Source organism: Mastomys coucha, unplaced genomic scaffold (assembly GCF_008632895.1).
Source record: "Mastomys coucha isolate ucsf_1 unplaced genomic scaffold, UCSF_Mcou_1 pScaffold3, whole genome shotgun sequence".
NCBI classification, from domain to species: Eukaryota; Metazoa; Chordata; class Mammalia; order Rodentia; family Muridae; genus Mastomys; species Mastomys coucha.
In genome coordinates, this window is record NW_022196909.1 from 49,752,055 (window position 1) to 49,776,462 (window position 24,408).

Sequence of the window (24,408 nt, forward strand, 5' to 3'; positions counted from 1 at the left end):
TGTGCATGTGTGTTTACTGGAAATGGAACCCAGGGCTAACCACATCCCTAGCCTCTATCTGTCTCTGCCTCTGTATATATTCAGTTTTAATTACCTGTGAGTGCAGTACCTTTGGAGGGCAGAAGGGGGCGGTAGATCCCCTGGAAGTGGAGCTGCCTACTGAGGGCACTGGAAACCAAACATGTGCGAGAGTGGTGGGTGCTCTTCGCCACTGAGCCATTTCTTAATCCTCCGTCTCTCTTCTGTATTTTAGAAGGGTCTTTCTATTTACTTTTAGAACATGGAACTTGCTAGGTGAGTTCTAGGACAGCCAGATTTACAGAGAAACCCTGTCTCAGGGTGTGGAGGGAGTAAGGATGGGGGTGGAGGGAAAAGAATCAGTAAGAAGTCTCTAGTGGGGCTGGAGAGATGGCTCAATGGTTAACAACACTAACTCCTCTTCTCCAGGACCCAAGGTCAGTTCCCAGCAGCCGCATGGCAGCTAACAACCATCTGTAACTCATACCAGAGGATCTGATGCCCTAGTACACAGTCATACAAATAAACAAAACACTCATCCTCAGAAAATAATAAATTTAGCCAGCATGGTGACGCTCGCATGCCTTTAGTCCCAGGCCTCGGGAGGTAGAAATGGGTGGATCCCAGAATTCGAGGCCAGCCTGGTCTACAGAGGGAGTTCCAGGACAGCCAAGGCTACGCAAGAGAAACCCTGTCTTGAAAAGCCTAAATAAATCAATAGCATCTAAAAAGTACGAGTTTTAAAGACTCTAGGCACAGGGTGCATGCCTGTAATACCATTTCTCAGGTTGAGGAAAAAGGTTCCAGAGACCACGCAGTCTGGGTTCCATAGAGAGACCCTATCTCAAATCAACGGCAGACCCTAAAAGGAAGAGAAAGTTCAGTGGCTCCAAAGCAAAGCAAGCCCGTCTTCCCGGGGGTTAACATGCTGACCTCTCTCCAACCTTCAGGTGGTGTGCAAAAAGTACAGAGGATTCACCATCCCCGAGGCATTCCGTGGAGTGCATCGGTACCTGAGCAACGCTTATGCTCGGGAAGAGTTCGCCTCCACCTGTCCAGATGATGAAGAGATAGAGCTGGCCTATGAGCAAGTGGCCAGGGCTCTCAAATGAGCGCCTTTTAAAGGGTCCTCCACCCACTCTGTGCTGCTCTCCACAGAGGCTTCGGGAGGCTTCCACGTCGCTGCATAATGGACACACTCCGAAATAGCCAGTGGGCAGGAAATCCGGGGCACTTGTGTGGGGCCGGGGGTGGGGCTGGGGGATAAGGCAAAAGATAGCGGACAAGGGTAAGATTTTTATTTTGGGGTGGGGTGGGTAGGACAACGTATTTCAGTAATAAAATACAGAATGGAAAAATCTAGTGTTGTTTTTACACAAAGACGGCTTAAAGTGTAGTGGGCTCCAAACGAAGGGAAGGGTCAGAGATCTTACGCTCAGTGCATCTGCTGGGAATTAAGGAGGGGAGTGTTTGCACAAGGGTCTGCCATGTTTTGTATCTGTCCACGAGAGGGCTGTTTGTAGCCCCGCAGCCAGGACCAGCAGGATCTGGGTGGGCCTGGGCAGTGCTCTGGGGGCGGTGCCTGAGTTCAGGGGAGGGGGGCACTCAGCCCTGGAGGAATGGGCGCGGCCTAGCAGGGCGGAATGGGCGTGGTCTTAGAAGGTCCCGCCCCGTCCCGCTTAGACAATGCCCCGGAGCCGCCAGACCATCGCGCCCCCGCCCCATCGCCGTATGTAAGCTCGCCTACCCTGAGAACCCCTCAAAAGCCTGAGTTATCGGTCTCTCCAGCTTGAAGACTCAGACTCCCATCTTCATTAACTCTCTCCTCTGGGGGTGGGGCCAAGGCCGAAATCACAAGGCTGCAGGAGTGGAGGTGGCCGCTGGTGAGTCTGAAGAAGGGGCTGTCTCCCGAACGGTATGGGGAGGCTGGAGTTTGGGGGTGCTGCATACGTGCCTGCACCGGACGGAGTGTGCAAATAACCTGCACTTGGGCGAAGAGCTGGGCGGGGTAGACTTTAGAGGAAGATGGACAAGGGTACTGAGTTCTAAAGCCTGGAGTGGTTCCACGCCGCGCCCCTCCCCCGTTTCTCCGCCCTCCAGATTTCGTTTAAGACCTCTCCCAGTCCTCCGGGACTAAGTCTGGTTTGTACTGGGTCGCTCGAAGGGCAGAGTGACGACCCGGGGTGGAGAGAGAGGATCCTTAACTCCTTAGACTCTAGTTCCTCCGGTTTGCGCCCGTTCCCCTTTCTCCATCGAGCATTCGAGACTTCACATCCCAGGTCCTGATTCACCACTCAGCTTTCTTTTCCAGTCCCATAACCTCTGTAGGTCCCTGGCTGGACTTTAGGTCCCTCCTGCTGCGAGCAGCTGAGGGTTAAGGGGGCGGGGCCGCTGCATTTTTGGGGAGTGAGCGCATCCTAGCGGCTGCCAAGAGGGGCGCGGGGCAGGGACCTAGCGGAGCCCCGAGCAGGAGCAACAGGTGTTTGGGAGATTAAGGATCCAAGTCTTGTTCCCTTGGGCGCCTCTTAAAGCAGATCCCTGGTAAAAGGAGGTTGAGCGGGGTCCACAAAGCCAGAAGGTTTGGAGGGGGTGGGGCAGAGTGGGAGGGGAGCCTGGAGATGGCCGGAGGAAACCTAGGCGCTTTTAACACTCCCCACTTGTCTTCTTTGCATGTCTTTCTCTTTTACCCCACCCCTTTCTGTTTCTTCTCGTAGACAAGTGAAGTAAAGAGAAAAACAAAACAAAACAAAAGAGCTTGGCTGGAAGGGGTTTCTGTGTGGATGTGATGGGGACGCCGGGGGAGGGGCTGGGTCGCTGTTCCCATGCCCTGATCCGGGGTGTCCCCGAGAGCTTGGCATCCGGGGAAGGTGCTGGCGCTGGTCTTCCGGCTCTGGACCTGGCTAAAGCTCAAAGGGAGCATGGAGTACTAGGAGGTAAACTGAGGCAACGACTAGGGCTGCAGCTGCTTGAACTACCTCCTGAGGAATCACTGCCGCTGGGACCACTGCTTGGTGACACGGCTGTGATCCAAGGAGACACGGCCCTAATCACAAGGCCCTGGAGCCCAGCGCGTAGGCCTGAGGTGAGGGCCAGGGTGCGGGTGTGTTGGAGGACAGAACTTCGGGGGGAGTGGGGTGGAGGAAGGTTGAGGGGAGGAGACTGGATGTCTGGGGTCGGCAGGAAATAGGGAGTGAGGATGTCTCTGCCTGCTCTCTCTTCTCCAAGGTTGATGGAGTCCGTAAAGCCCTCCAAGACTTGGGGCTCCGAATTGTGGAGATGGGGGATGAGAACGCGACGCTGGACGGCACCGACGTCCTCTTCACCGGTGAGGCTACGGATGGTCAACACCTATGTGGGCTTGGCAAGGGAAAGAGAGTTTTGGAGACTAAGCGATCTCAGGTCTTGACTCCAAACTCACTCTGGCCTTCAAACCTTCGCATCCTCCCGGGGGTTCAGGCCGGGAGTTTTTCGTAGGCCTCTCCAAGTGGACCAATCATCGAGGAGCTGAGATCGTGGCAGACACATTCCGGGTGAGGAACCAGAGAAGCTTGGGGAGGGAGTGCTGCCAATGTGCCAGAGGGCTTGACCTGTGCCCCTTACGCACCCCTAAGTCCTCCTGCTCTCCTAGGACTTCGCCGTCTCTACGGTACCGGTCTCGGGCTCCTCGCACCTACGCGGCCTCTGTGGCATGGGGGGACCTCGCACTGTGGTGGCTGGAAGCAGCGAAGCTGCCCAAAAAGCAGTCAGGGTGAGGCGGGGCATGGCGAAGGCGTGACTAACAAAGTGGGCGTGGACTATGGCAAGGGCGGCACTGAAGCTGGCTAGCCCTTGTCTTCACTAAGATGTTCTTCTAACACAAATGGACATCCTAGTAAACATGGGGTACAGAAGGAACAAGAGTCGGGGAGGGGTTGCAAAAGCAAGTGGTAAGCTAAAGTGCCTGGGACCGACTGTGTCTGACAAAGCAGGCATTATATACTTGCTGTCATTATCTTACAAAAGTAACCCTTGCCCCAAGCCCTTACTTTGTGGTAGGTCAGGCAGACTCGGCTGTGGAGACCTCAACGCCCTCTTCCTCTCTCCAGGCAATGGCAGCGCTGACTGATCACCCCTACGCCTCTCTGACCCTCCCGGATGACGCGGCTAGTGACTGTCTCTTTCTGCGTCCTGGGTTGCCTGGTGCCACACCTTTCCTCCTGCATCGCGGAGGTGGAGACCTGCCCAACAGCCAGGAGGTGAGGGAGGGGAAAACCACCCCACCAGCCAGAGAAAGAAGTCTGTCTGGGAGAAGGGAGGGGGCGCTGCTTCAAAAGCCTGGGTGGGACCACTAGGAACTGGCTAGAGGCGGGGGTGGCTCTGGTATCAAAACATCCTTGGGGTCCTCTCTGCAGGCTCTGCAGAAGCTCTCTGACGTCACCCTGGTACCTGTGTCCTGCTCAGAACTGGAGAAGGCTGGAGCTGGCCTCAGCTCCCTCTGCCTGGTGCTCAGCACGCGCCCCCACTGCTGAGGGTCTGGGTTTGGGGCTCCAACTGGCTAGGAATAGAGCCTTATAGGGAGTAGAATCAGGTAATAGAAGCTGGGTAGTCATGGGGAGATGCCCCAGGACAGGGAAGGACTTAGTATGGGACAAAGAATAGAAGCCATTGGGTGAGTCCTCTCTGTCAAAACCAATAAAATAAAATTGGCCTTTTAGATACGGGCTGTGACTGGTTTCTCGATGGGACAAAGGTATGGAGTGGGGCTGAAACCCGAAAGCTGGGGTCAGTGCTAGGGAGGAGAATTCTTTACCGTTTGTCTTGTTTTGTTTTGTTAAAGTCAGTGTTTGTGTAGCTCTGGTTGTCCTGGATCTCACTCTGTAGACCAGGCTGGAGCTCCACCTGGCTCTGTCTTCTGAGGGCTGGGATTAAAAGTATGGGTCACCACTGCCCAGCTGGACTCTTTCATTCAAACCCCCCCCCCCTTTATGTGCTTCCTGACTCACCCTAACCCTGTCACAGGGCTCAGGTACAAAGAGGGACAAGAAACCATTTCTGTTGTGGGGAATATAGGCAGGGTGGAAAGAGGATTATGTGTACGGGTGGATCACTTTCTGAATTTACCTAAATGTCAGGTGACTCAGGCTCTGGTGGACCACAAGTCCGCCTTTATTTGATGAAGCAGAAAGGGATGGTTTCCAGGGCGCGTGCTCGCCCATGTACCCAGGCTTAACTCACACTTCCTGATATTTTCTGATAAACTGACAGACGTGCTGTAATGGGGTGATGTATTTGCTGGAGTCTGTTTCTATGAGGGAAAACCAGGGGGTTTCTAGAGCATCAAAATTGCTCAGGAAGAGGCAAGCACTTGGGGTGAGGATAATCTCAGACAAAGCTACATTTGAATGAAATCCAGAGGATAAATAATTACCCAGGGGGGCTGGAGAGATGGCTCAGCGGGTAAGAGCACTGACTGCTCCTCCGAAGGTCCTGAGTTCAAATCCCAGCAACCACATGGTGGCTCACAACCATCCATAATGAGATCTGACGCCCTCTTCTGGGGTGTCTGAAGACAGCTACAGTGTACTTACATATAAATAAATCTTTAAAAAAAAAAAAATTATCCGGGCAGGAAAGGAGGAGGAGGAAAAGGGAATCCAGAAGACAGAATTTATTTCAAAGAGCCAACGATTATTGTAGGGAGAACACTGAGGGACTCTCTAAGGGGGGTCACGTGTACACAGAGAATGGATAGGCCTAAGAGGGGGCCAAGCCTGTACGCAAAGCCCACGCTAACGGCCCCAGAGCTGAAGGCTTGGGAGAGAACCAGTGGTTGATCCCGGGGATCTCTCTGGCTTTGAATAGGAAGAGTGAGGCAAGAGGATCAGAGGGCTCTGTGGGTCACCCATGAAGCAAATGACGACAGTACATTCTGGTGGCAGCATTGGGCATGGAGAGAGGTACAGACAGTGACCCTACTACTGACAAGGCCTCGTGTGGTGGTACATGCTTACAATCACTTTTAAAATATTTTTTTAAGACTTATCTATTTATTATATGTAAGTACACACCCCAGAAGGGGCATCAGATCTCATTAGGGATGGTTGTGAGCCACCATGTGGTTGCTGGGATTTGCACTCAGGACCTCTGGAAGAGCAGTCAGTGCTCTTAACCACTAAGCCATCTCTCCAGCCTGCTTTCACTCTTATCCCAGTACTGAAGGTGGAGGCAAGGAGGGCAGGATTTCAAAGCCAGCCTCAGCCACAGGGAAGCCTGACTTCAAAAGGAATGGAAGGGGAGAACAGGCACCCCATAAGTCCTTGTGTGGAGAGGAGGTTGTGTACTCTGACTCCAAGGTTCTGGCTTGGGCAACTTAGGTTCTTCAAGAGATTGCAGAGGAGGACCCAGGGGTGGCTTAAAAAAATGACTGAGTTGCCGGGCAGTGGGGGTGCACACCTTTAATCCCAGCACTTGGGAGGCAGAGGCAGGCGAATTTCTGAGTTTGAGGCCAGCCTGGTCTACAGCTTGAGTTCCAGGACAGCCAGGGCTACACAGTGAAACCCTGGGGGGGGGGTGGTGAGAAATGATTGAGTCAGGTTTGACCTGGCTTGGGCAGAATGCCTGAGGCCATCCAGATACAGTGTCCTAGGTCTGGGATCTGGGTTAGAAGGAATACTGGGTGTCAGTGGGGGCTGAGGATTGATTGGCCAGCTTCCTAGAAGAGGAATAAGGAGGAGAAACTAAGAGGCAAGCAGAAAGGCGGGGCAGCTACACCGACAATAGCAACAAAGTAAACCCTGGTGTAAAGAGGGGTGAATGTGGGCTGGAGAGGTGGCTCAGTGCTTAAGAGCACTGACTGCTCTTCTGAAGGTTCTGAGTTCAAACCCTAACAACCATATGGTGGCTCATCTGTAATGAGACCTGATGCCCTCTTCTGGTGTGTCTGAAGACAGCTACAGTGTACTTATGTATAACAATAAATTTTTAAAAAGAGGGGTGAATGTTATCATTTGGTATGACATCACTGGCAACCTTCTCTTAAGAAAGATTTATTTATTTTATCTATGTGAGTACATTGTAGCTGTCTTCAGAAGAGAGCAGCAGATCTTATTACAGGTGGTCGTGAGCCACCATGTGGTTGCTGGAATTGAACTCAGTAAGTGCTCTTAACCACTGAGCCATCTCTCCAGCCCCTACTGACAACCTTTCAGTGGATGAGCGGCAGCAGCCAATGAGCAGAGGGCATACAGTCAGAAGGGTAAACTAGGCAGGTCTATGTCTAAAGTTCATAATGCTTGATTGGGCCAGGCAGTGCCTTTAAACTCAGAAGTTGGGAGGAGAGGCAGGTGAATCTCTGAGTTCGAGAGGCCAGCCTGGTCTACAGAGTTCCGGGACAGCCAGGGCTACACAAAGAAACCCCGTCTTGAAGAAAAAACAAAAACAAAAACAAACAAACAAACAAAAACTTAAGACAGTAGAGAGAGCATCCGCGGAGAAGGAAAGACATTCGAGAAGATGGAAGTGGCTCAAAAAGCTGAACACTAGCAGAGCGCAAGGCAGGTAGCCAGTCTCCTAGATGAGAGTGCCTCTATACATGGTGCCTCCCCTTCTAGCTGAGGCTATACAGGGAAGCCCCAGATCTGAAGGGTTGGCAGAACAAGGGCTTCCCTTTATACTACAACCGCATAGACAGTGGAGGCGTCACCAGGAACCACTGTGGACATCCGGCGGTGCCTCCCAAGGACAGAGTGGTCCAGATCAGCATAGTGGAGACTCTGGAGGAGGTAGAGGGAGGAAGGTGGTATGGGTTCATCCATTTGAGCCCTTAGCTTGGAATCAAAGCTTTTTTCTTTTCTCCCACAGTGGATAAAGGCAATTTTGTAGGAAGCCTGGCTTCCATTCTCCAGAGCGCTGGGATCACACGGCCGCTCCACAGCCTCCTAACTCGGCCGTGTTCTTGGTCATCTTTCCTCCGGGATTCTGGCCTTTGTCCCATCCCCAGGCCCTTACCGGCTCCTGGTCCAGGTGGCCTGGGATCTTAGACTTCTCTTCTAAAGGCCTCTGCGGCTCAGCGTTTGTGACTGGAGCTATGTGGGAGGGAGGGAGGGAGGGAGGGACGGAGCTGAAGGGTGAAGAGAAAGTGACCGACTTTGTCTGCTCCTGGCAAGGACTCAGTCTCAAGAACTCAGGGTTAGGGATTGTGGGGGTAGGAGAGGGGAAATGGGGTGCAGTTAATCTCACCAAACGTGGGTAGTGGTCCAGGCGGGGGCGGGGGCGGGGGCGGGGGCGAGCGTCTGTAAGGAAGTCCTTGGAGAGTCACCAATCTTGTCCTACTGGTTCCTCGGCCGCAGGCGGCGCCAATAAGAACTGTGCAAACTGTGCGAACTCCGACCAGCAAAACAACTTAGGCTCCTCCGGAACCAGGTCCCGCCCACTCTCTGGGCTTTCTGCCCTTTCAGTTTGGTTCCTGCAGCCTGGGTTAGCTACTCCAGCCTGTAGCCTAGCACCCAAGGGCTGACCTCTCACATTCTTCTAACCAACGCTAGGCCTCCAGACACTTCTTGTTCTTTGCAAAGGTTAGGGTTCTGCCCCACCTCCCCTCCCCGCCCCAGCCGACTGGTCACACCCTATTTTAAGCCAGGCTCCGCCTCCAGTGCTCACCTGCGCCGCCACCAGACCAAGCCCGAGGCTCCCAGTCCCAGCACAAGCCCAACACCTAGCAGCGGAATCAGGACCTTGGGATACTCGGACCCTGGGGAGACCGCGAGGCAGGGAGGGGTGCCGAGGTCAGGGGTACAGACCATAGGTTCTACTGACTTCCCCGCTCTGTAAGATTCCGCCTCGCATTTTGTTCCGTGTGCGTGTCCAAATTAAGTGCCCCTGTGCCTCTGTGCCTCGACCTACCGTGGGTAGATCCCGAAGGCCGGCAACCTGCCTTGTCCCCTATCACTTGAAGCACTGTGCGGCTCTCATTCTCTTGGCGTCCTTTGCAGAAAAAGATGCCAGAGTCCCCGGCGTTCAGCAGCAGCTCTAGCCGCTTGATACCAGTGTCCAGGGAACGCAGGCGGCCAGAGAAGGGCTGGAGCACAGTTGGAGTCCCCCTTGTCGAGGCCCACAAGATCGGACGGCGCCCTTTGGACAGGCCCTTGCATGCTGGGAAACTAGGCGCCCAAGCCCAGCGGGTGGGGTCGGAGACCCCTATACAGGAGAGATTCACTCGATCCCCAGGGTTACCCTCCAGAGAAACTAGGAAAGGTGGGGAAGGGAGATAGATAGGGCTAGTTTATAAAGTGCTTCTCTCTCTCTCTCTCTCTTTCTCTCTCTCTCTCTCTCTCCTCTCCCTCTCCCTCCCTCTCTTTTTCTTTCCTCTCTCTTTCTCCTCCTCTCTCTCCTTCTCTCTCTTTCTCCTCCTCCTCCTCTCTCTCCTTCTCCTCCTCCTCTCTCTCTCTTTCACACACACACACACACACACACACACACACACACACACACACACACACACACACACGGCAACCCGTTTGTCTTTCTTTACCCATCACAACTTCCCAGGTATGCCTACCCTGGGGGTTCCCCTGGACCTTTGAGAGCAACAGAGGCAGCAGCTGCAGGACCAAGGCCATGACTGGGATGTGGTGGTCAGTGGTGGGAGTGAATCAGCAGGGAGACCGGAGGGAAGCCGAGGGGCAGGGATGGGGATCCTGCCGGACTTGGGGCTCAGATAAGAGTGAGTGTGAGGCCACCAACTTCTGGATCCCTCTAGGAATCTTCAAGCCAACAATGCAGTCTTCAATTTTTGAAACTATTTTAAATTTTGTGCTTGAGACCTTTTGCAAAGGCGCTATGCTTTTTTTCGAACAACTAGCCTGGCCCCAAAATTACCGCAAATTCTGAAGCTCAGCTTTCTGAGTTCGAATCCTGAGTTCATCCAGCCACACAGTAGCTGGGTGATGTGAGCAAGCCACTTAACCCCTGCCAGTTGCCCCCATCAGGAAAATGAAGATAAAAGCCCGTGAGAACCAAACTAATACTTTGAGAGTACCTAAAGCAATAGATGACATATGGGAATGCTCAATGTATGACGTGATTATTATTATCTCTTATCTTAGTTCCTATCTCACCTCTGGGTGCCCATGATGCTCCTCCCTACCCAGGGTGCTCCTCTCTACCCAGGGTGCTCCTCCCTATCCAGGGTGCTCCTCCCTACCCAAGGTGTTCCTCCCTACCCAGGGTGCTCCTCCCTACCCAAGATGCTCTTCCCTACCCAGGGTGCTCCTCCCTACCAAAGGTGCTCCTCCCTACCAAAGGTGCTCCTCCCTACCCAGGGTGCTCCTCCCTACCCAGGGTGCTCCTCCCTACCCAGGGGGCTCCTCCCTACCCAGGGTGCTCCTCCCTACCCAGGGTGCTCCTCCCTACCCAAAGTGCTCCTCCCTACCCAGGGTGCTCCTCCCTACCCAAGGTGCTCCTCCTAAACCCAAGCCCAAGTGGGGTGAGGGCATCCTTTGGCATGTTACACAGCCTCAGACCCCCCTCTATGACATGACAGAAACCCTCCATGATGCCACAAGCCCATCTTTATCTTGTGGCTGAGCATCACTTGGAAGACAGGGTGGGGAATGGATCTACATTAATTCAGCCTGTTTCATCAGTTTCTGGGGAACATCTGATCAATGTCCTCCCATCCCTAGGCACCCAAAGTTGTTGATCAACTCAGGCTGTGACAGACACACTGTTCGTTTCCTGGGAACTAGCAAAAGCTAGCATTGTGGCTGTTTAAGTCACAGAGGCTTTTCTGATGCTCCTCCAGGGCAGGGGGGCCCTCAGCTGGGGGTCCTGAATCCAAGATCCAAAATGGAGTTGCCCACGCGTGACACTTACCCTCTCCCATCTCCCTCTCCTGTCTCCCCTCCCTACCCAGGCCCCTCTTGGACCCTTCCCACCTCTGGTCTTTCTCTTTGGTCAGCTGGGAATAAATTGGGAGGGAGGTGCCCACAGAGGGCAGAGGCCTAGAAGGGAGGAGCCACTGGGATTATAAAGACCGCTCAACTCTCAGAACTGGATCCCTGGGAATCTGCTGTTAGCTGCTGGAGCGGTGACCATTCTCAGGACCCTCACCATGAAACACCTCCTGCTGCTCACCCTGTCTGCCCTACTCTACTGCTGGGTCTCAGGTGAGTGCTGAGGGGTGCCAGGACCCATTGCAACCCTACCCAATACTTCATAGTTCCCTCTACTCGGGGTCCCAAGAAGTCCCAACCCTACCTGGTTTAGTCTTGCCAGTGCCTCCAGAATCAGATATCTCTGAGTATGATGGGCTCCACATTTCTTTTTCTTTTCTTTCCTAACCCCTCTCCTTCTTTTCCTCCCTCCATTTCTTTTTTGTTTGTTTGTTTGTTTGGCAGAGTCTCATGTAGCCAAAGCTGGCTTTGAACTCCTGATCCTCCTGCCTCTACCTCCTAAGTGCTGGGATTACACTTGTATCACACCTAGGCCTTTTGATCCATTACTAAGGACCCAGGTCTCCATTGCCATTTTCTCCTAGCCCTGTATCGGTTTGGCCTACTCTTCTTACCTGGCATGGCACTAGGTCTCTTCCTTGCCAGTCAGCTTACGCTGGTGCTCAGCAATGGCCCTTCCTCCCTCCTTCCCCACTCCATCCTGAGCAACATCCCTCCCAGGGATGCAAAGCCTTCTGGGTGGGTCTAGGGATGGCATACAGCCTTCCCAAGAATCAGAAACTTTCCCTGGGCTTTCTACAGAGGCAATCCCACAGCACTTACCCCAAAGTGAAATGGGTTTCCCAGAGACTCTCTAGGCTCCTCCACCCCTTCATGGCACTGTGTGTTCACATCTGGAGTTAGCCAACCCAGGAATCCTGGCGTGCCATCCGCTGCACCCACCCTCTCCATTTTTGTTAGATGTTAAGACAGGCCAATGACACGTCTGCCAGGTGTTATCCTCGTTCCATAGAGCGAGCGCTAGAACAGTAGAGATGATTCATTCAGGACTAGTTCTTCCCAATCTCTTGGCAGAAGTCCAGTTCACGGCTAAAGCTGGTCACCGGTGGCTTTCTTGCAGCTGAGGTTTCGTGCCATCCCCGAAGGCTCTGTGAACTCCTTAACTTCTCTCTTCCTATTTCAAGCATCACCCTGGACCCCAAAGTCTGCTCCATCCCTATTTCCACATATCTCAGCCATCCTCAGTCCCAGGTTTTTGTTAGTACCATTCTTGACTCATCTCAAACAGGCTAGGGTGGAGGAAGGTATTTTGGTTTCCTCATAGAACAAACACCTCCGCCCAATGCCCACACCACTTTGCACTTTCGCCGTATTGCTCACCTGTTCTGTCTCTGAACAAAGCAGGTGTGAGGCACCGGCTGCGCAATGGGGCATCCCATCCTAAACCCTAACCCAGCTCGTCCTCAGGTGACTCAGATGTCCCATTACCTCAACCCAACTTGTTGCCTCCCCAGCTGACATTCGATGTCACTCTTGCTACAAAGTCCCTATGGTGGGCTGTGTGGATCGCCAGTCCTGCCGCCTGGAGCCTGGCCACAAATGCATGACAACAAACGTGTACCTTGGTAACGTGTATCCCTTCTCTGGGAGGATGGGTCTGGGTGAGAGTTGCTCTCTGGGACTGAAGCCCATCCAGGGATAGGACAAAGAGATACAGCAGTGATGGTATGTGGCCAAAGCTGATTATGTGCCAGGCGCTGACCTGTGTCTCTCCTGTGTCAGTGGGCTCTGGTCCCAGGAGGAGGGGCGTGGCTCATGCTCAGGGAGGATGATTAGACTTTAAGAAGGGAGAAACCAAGCAGTTTGGAGAAGGAAGAGTAGCCAATGGACACAGGCGAGCCAATGACATACCACTGAACCCCTCCTCCATTGGCTCCTGCCTCTAGGGAAGATGTGGATTTTCTCTAACCTGCGCTGTGGCACACCAGAGGAGCCTTGTCGGGAGGTCTTCAACGAAACCACCCACAAGCTGGGTCTGAACTACAACACCACCTGCTGTGACAAGGATAACTGTAACAGCCCGGCTCCACGGCCCACACCCACACTGGCCCTCATCTCCCTCACCTCCTTGGGTGGCCTTGGCCTCTGGCTATTGCATTGAGAGCTGTTCCATGGCTATACTCTTCCCACCTTCTGAAGCCTGAGCCTTTCTCCCCGTGTCCTCAGAGCTCCGGCTTTCCAGAACCCTCTCTCCTTCTCGCCCCTGGCTTCTCTTCTGAAGATCATTTCTCTAGTCCTATACCATTTATTTCATGGAACTGTGCCTGAAGTGGCCTTTCTAGCCACGGCTCTGCTCCCTCACTTGTCACCCTACACTCCATTTCCCGCCAAGTCCTTTCCCATTTCCTTCTAGAACACTCTACCTCTTCCACTGGCCACTGAAAGGCTCCCTCGGATGCATACTGCTGTGCCTCTGGGATCTAAGTCTGGAAGAACTCCTGTCCTGTCTCCAGAGAGTGATCCCAAAAGGCGCTGACCTCATTGCATGGGCCTGGCTCACCAGACCTCTGCTTATCTCTTTCTATCTTGAGAAATAAATGTCAGTGTCTAATAAGCTTTGTGTTTATGGTCAGGAGATATACATGCTAATTCGGGCATGGTGGCTTTCCTCTGTAATCTCAACAATTGGGAGGCAGAGGCAGCAGGAGTTCAAGTTCATCCTTGACTCCATAGCAAGTTCAAGGCCAGCATGAACCATGTAAGATCCTGTCTCAGAAAGAAAGAGGCTGGGATGGCCAGGTGGTGGTGGCATATGCCTTTAATTCCAGCACTTGGGAGGCAGAGCCAGACAGATCTCTGTGAGTTCCAGGCCATCCAGGTCTACAGAGGGAGTTTCAGGACAGCCAAGCTATGTAGAAAAATTTTGTTTCAAAAAACAAAAGAAACAAAAACAACAAGAAAATGGAGAGAGAGAGAGAGAGAGAGAGAGAGAGAGAGAGAGAGAGAGAGAGAGAAAGAAAGGAAGGAAGAAAGAAGGAAGGAAGGAAGGAGGCAGGCATGGCTCTATGCCCTTTTAATCCTAGCACTTGAGAGGCAAAGATCGGTGGTAGGGGGGGAGAAGGAGGAGGAGGAGGAGGAACATGGGATGGGGGGAGGGCCTCTCTCCCTGGAAATCTCATCCCACTCCCAACCTCACCCTTGTGCTTGCCTAAGAAGTCTCGGGGAGTTTTGCTGAGGCGGGCTGACCAAATGGAAGAGCAGGTTTTTCGAGCCTTTCTCCCTCCCCATACCTGAGGGTGGCACACTGGCACCAGTGTTTGGAGAAACAACCCTTATCCTAAATTTAGACTACACCCTGCCAAGAAGCAGGTGCAGCCTAGCTTGAGGATGCTCCAGAAAGGAAAGGTGTGTACAGAGAGCTGGCTCTTGTTTCTACCTCCGAGGTGCCTTTCTAACTGGGTTATTCAAACAACTTTCCTTTCTCAGTTCAACACCTTCCTCCTGGGAGCCAAGTTAGGGTTAGGGTTAGGGTAACCCGCTCTCAGCCTTCCCTCGGTGGCCCTCACTGTGAAGGAAGAGTCTGCTAGCAGTAGGTCCCTGGAGCCACTGAGGACAGAGTCTCCATTGTTTTGAGGGGTGTCATTGGATCAGGTCTGTTGATGGACTGACTGTTGCTAACAGAACTAGAAGTCAGAGAAGCCACGGTATCCCTTCAATCTTCCCAACAGAAGGTACTCGGAAGCTGGGAGCAGTGACATATGGTCACAGGTGGATCTCTGTGAGTTCAAGGCCAGCTTGGTCTACAGAGTGAGTTCCAGGATGGTCAGGGCTATACAGAGAAACCCTGTCTCAAAAAAACAATAAAAACAAAAACAAGCAAAAAAAAAAAAAAAAAACCCCGAACATCGGGCAGTGGTGGCACACATCTTTAATCCCAGCACCTCACCTCAAAGAATGAAAACCAAGTAATTTCACAGTCATCTCTAAAATAGTCCATCAATTTGATGGCACACAACGGAGTGCTTGTCTTCTTCTTCTTTTTTTATAAAGATTTATTTATTTTATGTATATGAGTACACTGTACAGATGGTTGTGAGCCTTCATGTGATTGTTGGGAATGGAATTTTTAGGACCTCTGCTCGCTCTGGTCTGCCCTGCTTGCTTCAGTCGGTCAACTCCACTCGCTCAGTCCCTGCTTGCTCCGGCCCAAAGATTTATTTATTATTATACACAGTACATTGTCGCTGTCTCCAGACACACCAGAAGAGGGCGTCAGATCTCATTACGGGTGGTTGTGAGCCACCATGTAGTTGCTGGGATTTGAACTCAGGATCTTGGGAAGAGCAGACGGTGCTCTTACCCACTGAGCCATCTCGCCAGCCCAAGTGCTTGTATTCTGACCTTGGTTGTCCAGCTCCCTCAGTCCCTTGGTCCCTCAGTCCCTTCCCTGCCCTCAGTCCCACCTCCCAGCTCTACAGGCCTGGCAAGAGCCAGGCCAGGGTGGCAATGACTGCTGCTAAGATGTACAACGGGGACACAGAGCTTGCCACGGCGCTGTTGCACAGATCTCCGAAGCAGCAGTTTTTCTGGGTTGTGAAAGTCACGTCTCCCACTGACTCTATGGCCACTTGATTGCAGTGATGTGTGGCCACACAGGCTGGGTAGTGATGGCTCAAGGTTGTGGAGGCTGGGGGAAAGAATGGCACTGGGGTGTTAAACTCCTGACTGTAGGACTTGACTTCCCTGAGAGAGAGCAGTTACAACGTCCAGGGGCTCAACAGGGATACTCTGCCCTCTCAAAACAAACAAAACCCACCTGTCTGAAACCAAGGGACTGGGGCCAAGAGGCTGACCTAAACAGGGATGCTAGGATATTCCAGGAGCCCAGTACCATTCACGTCTCAGCCTCAGCATGGGAAAATCACAGCTAAATACAAAAGGGACAGTTTGTAAGATAAACCAGCACTGTTACCCAAATGAAACCAAAGATGGGCGGACTGGTGTGTGCCTGTACCAGCTACTCAGGAGGCTGTGACAGCAATTCTCAGAAGGACTGCCAGTTCAAGGCCAGTCCGACCGACCCATAGACTTAAAGGTGACCTTGGGCTATAAAATGAGACCCTGACCCAACGAAACAGCAAATAGATCTGGGAATGAAACTCACTCAGTAAAATGCTTGCCTAGTGTGCACAAGTCCTGGATTCGACCCACACCACCAAAATACACCAAAATAAACAGGATGTGGTAACCCATGCTGTGCGGAGAAAGGAGGATCCCAAGGTTAAGGTCATTTTTGGAATCATAGCAAGTTTGAGGCCGGCCTGGGAGATGTGAGACCCTACCTTAAAATCAAGTAAAAAACTAGCGAGCTGGAGAGAAGCTCAGTGGTTTAGAGGGCTGGCTACCCTTCCAGAGGACCACAGTTCTCGAAGCAGGCTCACAACTGTCTGTAACTCCAGCTCCAGAGGATGTGATGATATATTCTTCTGGCCTCTGAGGATACGCACATACGTGTGGCATACACTCAGACATACATCTTTCAAAAATAATAGTAAATTGGAGCCGGGGAAATGGCTTAGTGGTTCAGAGCACCCAGTACTCTCCCTGAGGAATTGGTTCAGCTCCCAGCATCCACTCAGTGGCTCAGTGGCTTACAATCACCCGTAATTCCAGTTTCAGAGGCTTTTACCTTCGCTCCTGACCCCCACAGGTAGGTCTGTGATACACAAACATACACACAGGAAAATACTCATGCACATAAAATAAATTTTAAAATGTAAAAACAAACAAACAAACGATTTAATTAAAGAATTTGCCGGGCGGTGGTGGCGCATGCCTTTAATCCCAGCACTTTGGAGGCAGAGGCAGGCAGATTTCTGAGTTCGAGGCCAGCCTGGTCTACAGAGTGAGTTTCAGCCAGGGTTACACAGAGAAACCCTATCTCGAAAAACCAAAAAAAAAAACAAAAAAAAACCCTGATTTTAAGCAAGGCATGGTGGCTCATACCTGCCTTTAATCTAAGCAATCAGGAAGTAGAAGTGAGCAGATCTTTGTGAGTTCAAGTCCCTGGCCTGGTCTATGTAGTTCCATACCAGCCAAGAATACATAATGATGCCTTGTTTCCAACCGACCAACTAACTAATCAACCAAATCAACCAAAAATACAAGCCGAATAAACACAATGATTACTACAAATGAATAAATAGTCAGTGGGATATCTGCTTTGAGCTTAGGCCAGAAAAAAAAAGATGCGTGTCCCATCGAATCTAAGTCTAGGTTAATCAGTATCGAACTCTCATTTTCTGATCTTGATAATGACAGGGGAATATCAGCACCCGAAGAAGCTAAATCAGAAACTGAAGAAGTCTGTACATGTCTTTTGTAATTTTCCTGTCAAACCAAATAATTTCAAATAAAAATATTACACATACACACACACACACACATACACACACACACAGACACACACAGACACACATACACACACACATACACACACACATACACACACACACATACACACACACATACACACACACATACACACACATACACACACACATACACACACACATACACACACACATACACACACACACACACACACACACACACACACACACACACCCATACTCCTTCCAGACCTCAGTCAGTGCCTGACAATTGACTTTTGGAGTTTGGTTTAACATTTTGCCTCTGATCTTAGGAGACAGCTTCTTCCCTAGCAAGGGTCTATGGGGGTCGGTATGGAGAGCAAAGACAGGGATGCGAGAGCCTTGGGCTTCTCCAGGCACAGTGCCAGGAGCCAGTGCCCTGCTACAACAGTGGCACCATCTGCCCCGAGGCAGATTGGACTGGGAAGGGTGGAAACCCGGTAGGATTGAAGAGGGGGCTGCTTGGCAGCAGCGGGAAGCGGGGGTCAGGCGCGGGGGAGAGGACGACCAAGGACTCACGTTGCTTGGCTTGTTCCGAGCCGGGTTGAGGTTTGCGGTCCAGGAAGCCGCAGCGCTCTCCTTCACCACAGGTGATCACCGTCTGCTTGCAGGAGTTGCTGGGGCCTCCACCGCAGTCATAGCACCGCATGCGGTGTCCTGGCAGGAAAGAAGAGGTACTGGATCCGGCCCTTAGAGGAGTTCTGGCAGAGGGGAGGACCACTGACCTGTGCCAGAAGCAATCTAGCTTCCTCCTTACCCAGGGCAGCCCCTAGCAGGGCGCTGAGCAGGATCCCGACCAACTGGGGGTTCATCACGTTCACTTATGCCTGTAGCGCCTCTCCCTCCCGCCCACCCCCACTTAGGCTCTACTTCACCAGCCTTATATCCCCCTTGCCTTGAGCTTTATAGGGCAATAAAAAGCGAGGAAAGAGCCTCCCCCAGCAAGCACCAGGGCCCCAGTGGGGATAGGGAGGGGCCCCATGGGTGACTCTGAGTGTCCTCTGAAGCCCCAAACTCCCCCTTAGCAGCAGTAGTTCCAGAATGGTTGCCTAAGACCCCCCCGGGGGGGTCTAAGCCCCTCCAGAAACCCAAGGGTTTCCCTTTTTCAGTTCTCCCTCTGAGGGTTGTTCTCGCTCATCCACATTCCAGATGGAATGCAGAAGTAGGTTATGAAAACCCAGCCACCTTTGATTATAACCAACATTAAACGGATTCTCAGAAATGTAAAACAATGCCATTCTCCCGTCTGGGTCGTCGGAGGGTAATTATTATTTTTCACTAAGCTATGTCTTCATAACATATAATATTTTTTTATTTGTTAAATGGATGTAACCATACTTAATTATTTATTTAGCTAGCTGGTTGTTGCTGGTTTTGAGGCAAGGCTGGCTTTGAACTCCTGATCCTCCTGACTCAGGATCTCAAGTGATCGGATGACACGCATGAATCACCATGCCTGGCTTCAATGCCAGTTTTAAATGTCCTATATACTTTATTTATTGTTTTAAATTATATATATGTATATATTATGTGTGTGCATATGTATGTGTTTGCTTGTTGAGGCAATCTTAGGCACAGCCTAGGCTAGCCTGCCACTCAGCATGTAGTCCAGGCTAGCCTCAAATTTATGACAATCCTCCTATCTCAGGATCATGTATGCTGGGATTATAGGCATGTGCCATCACACCTGGCTTCTGTTTTTTGTTTTGTTTTGTTTTTTAATTTTTATTTATATAAGTACACTGTCCCTGTCTTCAGACACACCAGAAGAGGGTATCAGATCCCATGACAGATGGTTGTGAGCCACCATGTGGTCGCTGGGAATGGAACTCAGGACCTCTGGAAGAGCAGTCAGTGCTCTTACCCGCTGAGCCATCTCTCCAGCCCCATACCTGGCTTCTTATTTTAATTTCTTTCTTTCTTTCCTTCTTCTTTTTTTTTTTTTTTGTTTTTTTGTTTTTTGTTTTTTGAGACAGGGTTTCTCTGTGTTCCTGGCTATCCTGGAACTCACTCTGTAGAGCAGGCTGGCCTCGAACTCAGAAATCCGCCTGCCTCTGCCTCCCAAGTGCTGGGATTAAAGGCATGCGCCACCGCTGCCCGGCTTAATTTCTTTCTTAAAAAGATTTATTATGGGCTGGAGAGATGGCTCAGCGGGTAAGAGCACTGACTGCTCTTCCAGAGGTCCTGAGTTCAAATCCCAGCAACCACATGGTGGCTCACAACCACCTGTAATGAGATCTGATGCCCTCTTCTGGTGCATCTGAAGACAGCTACATTGTACTTACTTAATAATAAATAACATTTAAAAAAGATTATATGTGAATGAATGTCTTGCCTACATGTAATGTGTCCCACATGCGTGCCTGGTGCCAGTGGAAGCCAGAAGAAGCCGACAATGCCCTGGGACTGGAGTTAACAGTTGGTTGTAAGCCAGCATGTGGGTGCTGAGAATCAAACTAGGGTCCTATGCAAGAACAACAAGTGCTTTAAATTGTTGAGCCATCTCTCCAGCCCCCCGTAGTCTCTTTTAAAAAAGGATTGACCTAGGGCTGAAGAGATGGCTATCTCAGTGGATAAGAATCCTTGCTGCTCGTATGGAAGAACAGCTGCCTTCCCTAATCCCCATGTTGAACAGTAGTAGTAACCACGGCTCCAGAGGATCCAATGTCCTCTCTGGCCGCTGGGCTTCTGCACTCACATGCATCTGTCTATCGCGCACATGCGCGCACGCGCACACACACAGAATTAAAAATAAAAAGTCTTTAAAAATAGCCTTGCGTGGTAGTCCATGTCCAGAGACAGGTGGATCTTTGTGAGCTCAAGGCCAACCTGGTTTACATAAGTTAATAAAAACATAGTATTTGTTTCCTTGTGAGTGCAGGTGAATGCAGGCTGCTGTGCACTCCTGGGGACCAGAGGATGACTCTGTGCAGTAGATTCTCTCTCTTCCACCTTTATGTAGGTTCCAGGGCTCAAACTCAGGCCCTCAGCCTACACTGCAGGCACCTTTACCTACTGAAGTATCTCACCAGACCACTTTAATTTCTGATACGATAAATACTGATAGAATTCATACGAAGGAAAGCTCTGTGGGGCCTGCAGTCATTTTCAGGGCATAGATGCCGAGATGCCCTCTTCCATGCCATGGCCCTCCTGGTGAAGTGTTTCTTTTGTTGGTACTGGGAAGGGAACCCAGGGCTGCCTAGGAGTTGGATGAACCCTCTAAAACTCCCTGTCTGCACCCAGTCTCTTAATCGCTAACCTCCTTTACAGCCACTGTCCCATCCTGGAAACCTGTCCAGTCTTCCTTTCCAATTTCTTCTTAGAGGAAGGACGTACATCTACCTTCTTTCAGCACGCCTCTTGATTAATTCTTCCCTGCAGTATTGTAAAGCCGGGAGGGATAATTACGGGGTAGCACTGTTGAAGCTTGGGGTTGGGGGAGTGAATCAAAGGCATGTGAACTAGGCAGGGTAGGGCCCCCCAACCGCTGGGCTTGGTGGGTGGGGCGGGGCGTGGGAATGGGTGGGTGGGCTTTGTTGATACCACTCTCAAACAGGACTCTGACATCTAGGGCAGGGGAGGGTTCAGAGTGTGACCTTGAGAGGCTACATCCTCTGGTGAGAACAGACAAAACAAACAAAACAAAACAAAAAAAGAAAAAACAAAACCAAAAAACCAAAGAGAACAGGGAACAGCTTGAGCGGGAGGGAGGAGGAGGCAGGAGGGAAGGCGGCAGACACAACTTTAGAGAGGCAGACAGCTGGGCTGAATTAACAAACAGGGAGAAAACAGAAGACCCCTAAGGCAAGCATGGGCAGGAGCGAGAGCGCCTCAGGTGTGGGAACATAGGGCTGCCGCATCAGGCGGGCCAATCTCTCGCTCTCCACACCCCAGATTCTCTCCCTCGGTTTGTTTGTTTGCTGGTTCCTCCCTGTCTTGGGCAGGTGTGTCTGACTGGGGGTACGGGTACAGGTTCGTACTCTCCCAGACCGCTGAGCTGTTTGTTCCTGCCATGGGCCTGTCCCGCGCCTTCCTTGGCGTCCTGTTCCTCTCCGGGACACTGGGTAAGGGTAGACTGGGGAATCCACAGGGAGCTGAGGGCTGGGACAGGGGCTTGTGCAAGGGCTGAGATGGAGAATGGAAAGGGAGCTGACAGAGGTGAAGAGAAACGGGGAGATTTGAGGATGATGGGAGTCTGTAAAGCTGTTGTCTCAAAAGGCCAGAGGGAGGGGGAGCATTTGAGAACAGCTCTCTGTTTCCACCCTTTGCCTCTGACATCCAGCTCTGTGCTCAGTGCCTCCGTCAGTGCCAACTCCTGTTTCCTGTCTTTGGCACCATCTACTTCGCATTTGGGTCTCCCCTTCCTGATCACGCGTCGGGCTTTTTGCTGACTTGTTCCTCTTGGCACTCTCTGTTCCTGTCTGTCTGTCCTGGTCACTGTGTCCCTCTTGTTTCTGCCTGATTCCTTGCACCCTCTTTCCTTCCTGAGCTATTTTATATTCCTGTTGGCTGCTTCTGTTTTACGGCCCTCTCCCTCCTTTGTGTGTCAGCCCCCTGTGAGTCCCAGACGTCTGCCTCTTTACCTTCTCCTTCCTGCCTTGATCTCTGCTGACCCAACAGGTCTCACCACTTCCCCAAGCAGAGGAAGGCTCCGCTGTTACACCTGCAACTTTGCCAAGCCCTGCTACCCTGTTCCCACGGAGTGTCAAGAGGGCGAGGTGTGTGGCGTCAGTGTTGGCACCTCAGGTAGGACTCTAGTCCCATGGCCCTTCTCGGGGTGGCTCCTCACCTCTCTCTTTCCTGCCCGTTCCTGCCGCCCCAACCTCAGCGTTCCTCTTTTGTCCCACAGAGCAAAAGGAGGATGTCATCGAGAGGAAAGGCTGCCTCCCAAGAGCCCAGTGCCCTCTGCTGGGCCATGCGACCTACTGGTCACGGTCCTATGCTCTCCGGCACCAGTGCTGTGAGCAGGATCTATGCAATGCTGCTGGCTCACAGCGGCCCCCCAGCCTTCCCCTCATAATGACTCTGCTACCCCTTTCGGCCATCTTCGGCTGGGGAGCACACATCTTCCTTTAGCCCGTGCGTCCACAACTGTCAACCCAGGACTCCAATGTCACGGTGGATGTGAGAGCACCTGCACAGATGCTGTTGAGACACGCTCAGGGGCGTGACTTTGTATAAAAACCTCAGCCACTGAACCCAGCCCCTCTACAGACCCGGTTCCTACAGCCGGAGTTCTGCCTTCCGCATGCATCCGTCCACAACCTCACTTCATAAGAGACCCCTGCTGTCTTTAGACCTAGATGTCCCAGGTCAGCTACCCTGAATGAGCTGTGGGGTCCCGGGCAAAGGGACAGAAGTGTCACTGGGGCTGGTGAGAAATAGAGTACTGCCAGGGGACATATAACTTGGTACCCGAGGGTCTCAAGAACAGAGGGCTACCTTGGGGAACCATAAAGAGTGTATTTAATAAAAGGGCTATTGGGTAGAGATGTAGCTCAATGATAGGGTGCTTGCCTACCATATATAAGGCCCTGGGTTCAAACCCCTACACCACCTGTAAATAAATAAATAAATAAACAAATAAATAAGATGTAAAAGTAGTAAGAGAGATGTCTGTGAGCCTGGTAATGATGATGTAGTGGTGTTGGTGAAACACACGAGGGTACACTTTAAGAATGAACTACAGTGGCCAGAACAGGTGGCTCCCTGAGTACCAGCATGTGCTGTCAAGGCACAGGAACCTTGTTTTGGATGCATGCACCCACTTTAAAAGCTCAGTGATCAAGAGCACTGGCAGAGGACAGTTCAGTTCTCAGCACCAACATGGTTCACACACATCTGCAATTCCCAGGAAATCCTGTGCCCTTTTCTGGCTTCCTCAGGCACTGAACATGATGTGGTCCACAGACGTACATGGAGGCAAAACACCAGTACACGTAAAATTTTTAAAAACTAAAATAAAAAGCCAGGTATAACCATACACAAGTGCTTGTAACTCCAGGGCCAAATGAGGGGCAGAGACCAGGGATCTGTGGAGATTGCTGGCCACGAGCCTAGCTCCATGTTTAGTGACCCTGTCTCAAAGGAATAAGGACATCTGATATCTTCCGTGTGTGCACTGGTGTGTGCACATGTGCACTTGTATGTATACAACACACACACACACAGGCACGCGAGCGCGCACCCCCCCACACACACACACACACAGAGGAATGAACTACAGCTGCTTGGTGGGTTGGGCTGCCACACTACATCCAGAATGGTGCTCCTTAACCTGTGTCCATCTGTGTGGCTGTCACCCTCTTTCCTGCCAACACCTGAGCTTGAGCTGCTGCAGTTTGAAAGGCTGCAGGCAAGATCCAAGAAGCCCGCTCTCTCCTTTGAAAGCCAAGCTTGAACCAAGAGTCAAAAGGGACACCTGACTGGGCTGCTCGTGAGGGGGGTGTGGTGTGAGGGGGTGTGGTCTGGAGGCTAGAGATCGGCTTCGTTGGGAGCACCGACACCCTCTTTCGTTTCCTCCTCCATTCGGACAGTCTGGAGGTTCTCAGCCCCTGGGGATGTCTCTGCCAACCCTTGTGCATGCTTCCGCTAACCAGGGAGATAGCAAGGGACCAGTGGGTTCAAGGGTCAGAGCTCACAGCTCTGAGTCAGAAGTGATAAGCTGCTTGTGACAGGAGAGAACCACAGAGGAGCGAGCGTGTGTGCCCGGGATAAGGACAGAGTCCCAGTGGGTTCCCTCCTTTCCATCTGAGGAAGTCTGGGGCCTGATTAAAGAGGTCGTGTTCCCTCTCAGCTTCTCTTTGTTCGAAGAACATGGGGAGGGGACGTCAGATTTACGCGGAAGCCTGTTAAGTCTTCTGTTCTCTCCACATCTGCCATTTAGGGCTGCTGTTTTCTGGACTCTGCATCTGGGTCTGTCCCCATACACGCATGCACGTATTTCAACCTCTCCTGGGACAGGTGCCCCGCCACTTCTCCTGTCTCTGGGTTTTCCTGCAGACACACACCCCACAACAGAG

At 51.8% G+C, this 24,408-nt stretch overlaps 6 protein-coding genes and 1 long non-coding RNA gene across 11 annotated transcripts in view; 4 read left to right on the top strand and 3 right to left on the bottom strand.

Annotated features, from left to right (window-relative positions):
* Nucleotides 1–1,376, top strand: part of Clic1 (chloride intracellular channel 1) — an 8,818-nt gene extending 7,442 nt beyond the window's left edge. Inside the window, exon 6 of the mRNA XM_031346793.1 lies at nucleotides 969–1,376. Within this exon, the coding sequence (XP_031202653.1) occupies nucleotides 969–1,130 (162 nt within the window). The 3' untranslated portion in view covers nucleotides 1,131–1,376. The remainder of the gene's footprint in view (nucleotides 1–968) is intronic.
* A 292-nt stretch (nucleotides 1,377–1,668) lies between these two features.
* On the top strand, nucleotides 1,669–4,718 carry Ddah2 (dimethylarginine dimethylaminohydrolase 2). 2 transcript variants are annotated; one of them, XM_031346788.1, is made up of 7 exons: nucleotides 1,669–1,901; nucleotides 2,733–3,100; nucleotides 3,244–3,343; nucleotides 3,475–3,548; nucleotides 3,647–3,766; nucleotides 4,104–4,253; nucleotides 4,410–4,718. In XM_031346788.1, exons 2-7 carry the CDS (start codon nucleotides 2,804–2,806, stop codon nucleotides 4,524–4,526), a joined length of 858 nt encoding a protein of 285 aa, XP_031202648.1. In that variant the 5' UTR covers nucleotides 1,669–1,901; nucleotides 2,733–2,803; the 3' UTR covers nucleotides 4,527–4,718. The 2 variants fall into 2 exon arrangements, with proteins under 2 accessions (XP_031202648.1, XP_031202649.1); XM_031346789.1 differs by lacking the exon at nucleotides 1,669–1,901 and adding an exon at nucleotides 2,442–2,559.
* Nucleotides 4,719–4,867: 149 nt separating this feature from the next.
* LOC116074333 lies at nucleotides 4,868–12,641 on the bottom strand. The gene is made up of 3 exons (XR_004112175.1): nucleotides 12,571–12,641; nucleotides 11,772–11,969; nucleotides 4,868–4,916 (listed from the first exon to the last, which is right to left on the bottom strand). It is a non-coding gene; the product is annotated as an uncharacterized LOC116074333 (long non-coding RNA).
* Nucleotides 5,651–10,471, bottom strand: Mpig6b (megakaryocyte and platelet inhibitory receptor G6b). Of its 3 annotated transcripts, XM_031346790.1 has the most exons (6): nucleotides 9,554–10,471; nucleotides 8,899–9,240; nucleotides 8,656–8,746; nucleotides 8,236–8,288; nucleotides 8,005–8,081; nucleotides 5,651–7,769 (listed from the first exon to the last, which is right to left on the bottom strand). In XM_031346790.1, the coding sequence occupies exons 1-6, from the start codon at nucleotides 9,612–9,614 to the stop codon at nucleotides 7,665–7,667; spliced, it is 729 nt and encodes a 242-aa protein (XP_031202650.1). In that variant the 5' UTR covers nucleotides 9,615–10,471; the 3' UTR covers nucleotides 5,651–7,664. The 3 variants fall into 3 exon arrangements, with proteins under 3 accessions (XP_031202650.1, XP_031202651.1, XP_031202652.1); XM_031346791.1 differs by lacking the exons at nucleotides 8,236–8,288; nucleotides 8,656–8,746; XM_031346792.1 differs by lacking the exons at nucleotides 8,005–8,081; nucleotides 8,236–8,288 and having other exon boundaries at nucleotides 7,670–7,769.
* Nucleotides 10,667–13,364, top strand: Ly6g6c (lymphocyte antigen 6 family member G6C). The gene is made up of 3 exons (XM_031346795.1): nucleotides 10,667–11,162; nucleotides 12,464–12,574; nucleotides 12,896–13,364. The coding sequence occupies exons 1-3, from the start codon at nucleotides 11,108–11,110 to the stop codon at nucleotides 13,108–13,110; spliced, it is 381 nt and encodes a 126-aa protein (XP_031202655.1). The 5' UTR covers nucleotides 10,667–11,107; the 3' UTR covers nucleotides 13,111–13,364.
* Nucleotides 13,365–15,216: 1,852 nt separating this feature from the next.
* Ly6g6d (lymphocyte antigen 6 family member G6D) lies at nucleotides 15,217–22,226 on the bottom strand. Of its 2 annotated transcripts, XM_031348200.1 has the most exons (4): nucleotides 22,176–22,226; nucleotides 20,646–20,761; nucleotides 17,903–18,040; nucleotides 15,217–15,636 (listed from the first exon to the last, which is right to left on the bottom strand). In XM_031348200.1, exons 2-4 carry the CDS (start codon nucleotides 20,722–20,724, stop codon nucleotides 15,422–15,424), a joined length of 432 nt encoding a protein of 143 aa, XP_031204060.1. In that variant the 5' UTR covers nucleotides 20,725–20,761; nucleotides 22,176–22,226; the 3' UTR covers nucleotides 15,217–15,421. The 2 variants fall into 2 exon arrangements, with proteins under 2 accessions (XP_031204060.1, XP_031204062.1); XM_031348202.1 differs by lacking the exons at nucleotides 20,646–20,761; nucleotides 22,176–22,226 and adding an exon at nucleotides 18,141–18,231.
* On the top strand, nucleotides 21,178–22,876 carry LOC116075176 (lymphocyte antigen 6G6e-like). Its single transcript, XM_031348203.1, has 3 exons — nucleotides 21,178–21,450; nucleotides 22,007–22,132; nucleotides 22,236–22,876. Exons 1-3 carry the CDS (start codon nucleotides 21,399–21,401, stop codon nucleotides 22,460–22,462), a joined length of 405 nt encoding a protein of 134 aa, XP_031204063.1. The 5' UTR covers nucleotides 21,178–21,398; the 3' UTR covers nucleotides 22,463–22,876.
* The last annotated feature ends 1,532 nt before the right edge of the window (nucleotides 22,877–24,408 follow it).

Excerpts from the sequence above, each read along its gene's own strand:
- Ddah2 (XM_031346788.1), top strand. The coding sequence starts at position 2,804 with ATGGGGACGCCGGGGGAGGGGCTGGGTCGCTGTTCCCATGCCCTGATC. Across the intron at positions 3,549-3,646 it reads TCGTGGCAGACACATTCCGG|GACTTCGCCGTCTCTACGGT; the intron begins GTGAGGAACCAG and ends CTGCTCTCCTAG. Across the intron at positions 3,767-4,103 it reads CTGCCCAAAAAGCAGTCAGG|GCAATGGCAGCGCTGACTGA; the intron begins GTGAGGCGGGGC and ends TCCTCTCTCCAG.
- Mpig6b (XM_031346790.1), bottom strand. The coding sequence starts at position 9,614 with ATGGCCTTGGTCCTGCAGCTGCTGCCTCTGTTGCTCTCAAAGGTCCAG. Across the intron at positions 9,241-9,553 it reads GGTCCAGGGGAACCCCCAGG|TTTCTCTGGAGGGTAACCCT; the intron begins GTAGGCATACCT and ends CACCTTTCCTAG. Across the intron at positions 7,770-8,004 it reads GCCACCTGGACCAGGAGCCG|AGTCTCCACTATGCTGATCT; the intron begins GTAAGGGCCTGG and ends TACCTCCTCCAG.
- Ly6g6c (XM_031346795.1), top strand. The coding sequence starts at position 11,108 with ATGAAACACCTCCTGCTGCTCACCCTGTCTGCCCTACTCTACTGCTGG. Across the intron at positions 11,163-12,463 it reads ACTCTACTGCTGGGTCTCAG|CTGACATTCGATGTCACTCT; the intron begins GTGAGTGCTGAG and ends TTGCCTCCCCAG. Across the intron at positions 12,575-12,895 it reads GACAACAAACGTGTACCTTG|GGAAGATGTGGATTTTCTCT; the intron begins GTAACGTGTATC and ends TCCTGCCTCTAG.
- Ly6g6d (XM_031348200.1), bottom strand. The coding sequence starts at position 20,724 with ATGTACGTCCTTCCTCTAAGAAGAAATTGGAAAGGAAGACTGGACAGG. Across the intron at positions 18,041-20,645 it reads GGACAGTGGCTGTAAAGGAG|GACACCGCATGCGGTGCTAT; the intron begins GTTAGCGATTAA and ends CTTTCCTGCCAG. Across the intron at positions 15,637-17,902 it reads CTCGGAACAAGCCAAGCAAC|CCTCCACAACCTTGAGCCAT; the intron begins GTGAGTCCTTGG and ends TCTTTCCCCCAG.
- LOC116075176 (XM_031348203.1), top strand. The coding sequence starts at position 21,399 with ATGGGCCTGTCCCGCGCCTTCCTTGGCGTCCTGTTCCTCTCCGGGACA. Across the intron at positions 21,451-22,006 it reads GTTCCTCTCCGGGACACTGG|GTCTCACCACTTCCCCAAGC; the intron begins GTAAGGGTAGAC and ends CTGACCCAACAG. Across the intron at positions 22,133-22,235 it reads CGTCAGTGTTGGCACCTCAG|AGCAAAAGGAGGATGTCATC; the intron begins GTAGGACTCTAG and ends TTTGTCCCACAG.